The sequence below is a fragment of the Nothoprocta perdicaria genome, unplaced genomic scaffold (genome assembly GCF_003342845.1).
Source record: "Nothoprocta perdicaria isolate Ctin4 unplaced genomic scaffold, notPer1 scaffold_696, whole genome shotgun sequence".
NCBI classification, from domain to species: Eukaryota; Metazoa; Chordata; class Aves; order Tinamiformes; family Tinamidae; genus Nothoprocta; species Nothoprocta perdicaria.
The window spans coordinates 11,182-15,929 of NW_020455972.1; the positions used below are offsets into that span (position 1 = coordinate 11,182).

The following is a 4,748-nucleotide window of genomic DNA, read 5'->3' on the forward strand; positions in this document are numbered from 1 at the left end:
GGGTGACACCGGGTGGTGCTGGGTGCCGCCGGGTGACACCGGGTGACGCCGGGTGACAGCGGGTGATGCTGGGTGACACCGGGTGACGCCGGGTGGTGCTGGGTGACACCGGGTGACAGCGGGTGCCGCCGGGTGACAGCGGGTGCCGCCGCCGTGTCCCCGCAGCGCTGGGCGAGCGGCAGGAGCGGGGGCTGGTGGAGATCCTGGTGGCCGCCGCGCGCCGGGCCAGCGCCGGGCAGCCCCCCCCGGGCCGCGGCAGCGCCCCCAAGGTACCGCGGGGACACGGGGGGACACGGGGGGACACCCCGGGGGGGGACGCTGGGGGAGGGGACAGCATGGGGACAGCCTGAGGACATGGGGACACCCCGGGGACACCCTGGCGACACCGCGGGGATGTGTCCCCACCCATGTGTCCCCACTGGGGGGGACATAGGACACCCTGGGACACCCCGGGGATACCCCGGGGACACCATGGGGACAGCCCAGGACAGCCTGGGGACGTGGGGACACTGCAGGGACACCCCGGGGACACTGTGGGGACATGGGGACACCCCAGGGACACCCTGGGGATGTGTCCCCACCCATGTATCCCCACTGGGGGGGACACGGGGCACCCTGGGGACACCGTGGGGACACCCTGGGGACACCGTGGGGACACCATGGGGACAGCCCAGGACACCCTGGGGACATGGGGACACCCCAGGGACAACGCAGGGACATCCTGGGGACACCGCGGGGATGCCCTGGGGGCACCCCAGGGAACAAGGTGGGGACACCCTGGGACACCCTAGGGTCCCCACCCGTGTGTCCCCACCAGGGGAGACATCCCGGGACACTCTGGGGACACCCCCAGACACCCCTAGCTGTGTCCCCACATGTCCCCATGTGTCCCCGCGTGTCCGCGCGTGTCCCTGTGTGACCCCGCGTGTCCCCACGTGTCCCCAGGTCTCAGCCCGGGAGTGCCAGGAAGGACACGGGGACACCCCCGAGCCGTGTCCCCACCCCATGTGTCCTCACACTGCGTGTCCCTGCGTGTCCCCACGTGTCCCCGCGTGTCCTCACGTGTCCTCACGTGTCCCCACGTGTCCCCAGGCCTCGGCCCGGGAGCGCCGCGCGCGGGCGGACGAGCGGAGCCGCCTCAGCCACTGCCTCATCCCGGTGCTGCCGCAGCTGCTGGCCAAGGTGGGGACACGGGGGGCTCGGGGGGACACGGGGGACCCGCGGGGTTCGGGGGGGCCCGCGCTGACCCCGTTCTCCCCATCCTGTCCATCCCATTGGTCCCGTTGGTCCCGTGTGTCCTGTAGGTCCCGTTGGTCCCCTTGGTCCTGTCAGTCCCATTTGTCCTGTTGGTCCTGTCGGTCTCGTTGGTCCCACGTGGCCCGTTTGGCCCGTGTGTCCCATTGATCCTGTCAGTCCCATTGGTCCCATGTGTCCTGTCAGTTCTCTTGGTCCCATTGATCCCGTTTGTCCCTTTGGTCCCATTTGTCCTGTTGGTCCCGTGTGTCCCGTTGGTCCTGTGTGTCCCATGTGTCCCATGTGTCCTGTCGGTCCCATTGGTCCCGTGTGTCCCGCTGGTCCCGTGTGTCCCGTTGGTCCCATTGGTCCCATGTGTCCTGTTGGTCCCATTGGTCCCACATGTCCTGTGTGGCCCATTGGTCCCGTGTGTCCCATGTAACCCATGTGTCCCACTGGTCCCATGTGTCCCGCTGGTCCCATGTGTCCCGCTGGTCCCATGTGTCCCATGTGTCCTCTTGGTCCTGGGTGTCCCATGTGTCCCGTGGGTGCCGTTCTGGGCAGTTCTCTGCCGACGCGGACAAGGCGGCGCCGCTCCTGGAGCTCCTGCAGTGCTTCGACCTGGGCGTCTTCTGCACCGGGCGGCTGGAGAAGGTGCCAAGAAGGGTGGGCCCCCCCCACCACGGGGACGGGGGGCACCCTTGGGTGCCCTGACCCGCCTTGTGGCTCCCGCAGCACCTGGAGCTGCTGCTGGAGCAGCTGGGCGAGCTGGTGGAGAAGCACCAGGCGGCGGCGGTGCTGGAGGCGGCGGCGCGCGCCCTGCACGGGCTCTGCGCCCCGGGGCTGGCGCTGCGCGCGCGGCCGGCGCTGGCGCGTGGGCGGCTGGCCGACCGGCTCGCGGGGCGCCTGCGGCACCTGCTCCAGGTACCGGGACACGCGGGGGACACGGGGGGCACACGGGGGCCGTCGGGGCCGTGTCCCCAGCCGTGTCCCCGCCAGGCGCCGTCCCTGGACGACGAGGAGCTCTACAGCCTGGCGGCCACGCTGCGGCGCCTGGGCGCGCTCTTCAAGTGAGTGCCACCGCGGGGACACCCTGGGGTGCCACCCACACTGTCCCCTGGGGTCCCCTGGGTACTGCCGGGACACCCGCGCTATCCCCAGGGTCCCCTGGGGTCCCCTGGGTCCCCTGCCACCCACACTGCACTGTCCCTGGGGTCCACTGGAGACAGACGTGCCACCCGTGCTGGCGCCAGGGTCCCTGGGGTCCCCTGTCACCCACCCAGCACTGTCCATGGGGTCCCCTGGGTCCCCTGCCACCCACACTGCACTGTCCCTGGGGTCCACTGGGTCGCCTGTCACTCACCTGGGATTGCCCCCGGGATCCCTTGGGGTCCCCTGGCGCCTCTTGGGGGCCCCCTGGGGTGCAGTGTCCCCAGTCTCTGAATCCCTGGGTCCCCCATCACCCTGTTCCCTGGTGTCCCCTGCACTCCCCGTGCCCCTGTCCCTTGGTGTCCCCACATCTTGTCCCCCCCATCACCCCTGCTGTGCTCCCCCTGTTCTTGTCACCCGCGCTGTCCCCACCTCTTGTCCCCTCCCCTTGTCCCCTCCCCGTGCTCCCCTGTCCCGTGCTGTCCCTGTCCCCTGCACTGTCCCTGTCCCTGTCACCCACGCTGTCCCCGTCACCCACGCTGTCCCTGTCACCCGCGCCGTCCCGGTGCCGCAGCGCGCACGACCTGACGCCCTGGCAGCTGCTGGAGCCCTGCACGCAGCTGCTGCAGCGCGCGCTGGACACGGGCGAGGTGCCCGCGGAGGTAGGGGACACCGGGGACACCCTGGGGACACCCTGGGACACCGCGGGGACACTCTGGGGATGCCTTGGGGACACCCTGGGACACCACGGAGACACCCTGGGGACACCCCAGTACACCCCAGGGACATCCTGTGGGGACACCCCGGGGACACCCTATGGGGACACCCTGGAGACACAGCCTGGGACTCCTTGGGGACACTCTGGGGACACTGGGGACACCCCGGGGATGCCACGTAGACACCTTGAGGACGCCCCAGGGACACCCTGGGACACCCTGGGGACACTCTGTGGATACCCTGTGGGGACACCCTGGGGACATCCCGGGAACACCCGGTGGGGACACCTTGGGGACACTGCAGGGACCCCCCCGGGGACACCATGGGGACACTCCTGGGACACCCTGGAAACACTTCAGGGACCCCCTGGGGACACTCTGTGGGGACACCCCATGGGGACCCCCTGGGGACAGCTTGGTGACACCCTGGGGACACTGTGGGGACCCCCTGGGGACACCCCGGTGACACCGCGGGGACACGGCGCGGCGCCGCAGGTCCTGGTCCCGGCCATCACCTGCATCCACTTGCACCTACTCTGGGAGCTGTCACACGTGCCCAGCACCGGCGCCACCCAGGTGAGCGGCCACCGCGTCCCCAAGGGCCACCGCTGCGTCCCCAAGGGCCACTGCGTCCCCAAGCGCCACCGCTGCGTCCTCAAGGGCCACTGCATCCCCAAGGGCCACCGCGTCCCCAAGGGCCACCGCTGCGTCCCCAAGGGCCACCGCGTCCCCAAGGGCCACCGCTGTGTCCCCAAGGGCCACCGCGTCCCCAAGGGCCACCGCTGCATCCCCAAGGGCCACTGCTGTGTCCCCAAGCGCCACCGCTGCGTCCTCAAGGGCCACTGCATCCCCAAGGGCCACTGCTGCGTCCCCAAGTGCCACCGCTGCGTCCCCAAACACCACCGCTGCATCCCCAGGGGCCACCACGTCCCCAAGTGCCACCGCGTCCCCAAGCGCCACCGCTGCATCCCCAGGGGCCACCACGTCCCCAAGTGCCACCGCGTCCCCAAGCGCCACCGCTGCATCCCCAGGGGCCACCACGTCCCCAAGGGCCACCGCGTCCCCAAGTGCTCCTGTCACATCCCCAGGTGCCACCGCATGCCCAAGCATCCCTGCGGCCACATCCCCACGTGTCCCCTCCATGGCCATGTCCCCCCGTGGCCATGTCCCCACCGTGTCCCCCATGTCCCCTCCATGGCCCTGGGTCCCCACATGTCCCCCATGTCCCCGCATGCCTCCCATGTCCCCTCCCTGTCCCCCATGTCCCTACACGTCCCCCACATCCCCGCCGTGTCCCCCACGTCCCCGCGTGTCCCCCATGTCCCCTCCATGTCCCTACGTGTCCCCCACGTCCCCGCGTGTCCCCCGTGTCCCCACTGTCCCCCCAGGAGCAGCTGCGCCGCCTCAGGGACCAGGCCACCTTGTTCTGCTCCCAGTGCCAGAGCTGCCTGTGCGACACGGACCCCGGCGTCCGGGAGCAGGTGGGGACACGGGGGGACATGGGGACAGCATGGGGGGGGACACGGGGACAGCACGGGGGGGACATGGGTCCAGCATGAGGGGACGCAGGGACGGCTCAAGGGGACACGGGGGGACACGGGGACAGTGCAAGGGGACACGGGGACAGCGTGGGGGGCCATGGGGAGGGCA

General features: G+C 70.8%; 1 protein-coding gene across 1 annotated transcript in view; it reads left to right on the forward strand.

Annotated features, from left to right (window-relative positions):
* The window catches only part of LOC112956986 (cohesin subunit SA-3-like), a gene marked incomplete at both ends in the record, with an annotated part of 19,897 nt that overhangs the window by 10,873 nt on the left and 4,276 nt on the right, over positions 1-4,748 (forward strand). The window contains 8 exons of the mRNA XM_026050476.1: positions 166-269; positions 1,093-1,182; positions 1,798-1,887; positions 1,969-2,157; positions 2,233-2,303; positions 2,957-3,044; positions 3,594-3,674; positions 4,487-4,579. Of these exons, the coding sequence (XP_025906261.1) occupies positions 166-269; positions 1,093-1,182; positions 1,798-1,887; positions 1,969-2,157; positions 2,233-2,303; positions 2,957-3,044; positions 3,594-3,674; positions 4,487-4,579 (806 nt within the window). The remainder of the gene's footprint in view (positions 1-165; positions 270-1,092; positions 1,183-1,797; positions 1,888-1,968; positions 2,158-2,232; positions 2,304-2,956; positions 3,045-3,593; positions 3,675-4,486; positions 4,580-4,748) is intronic.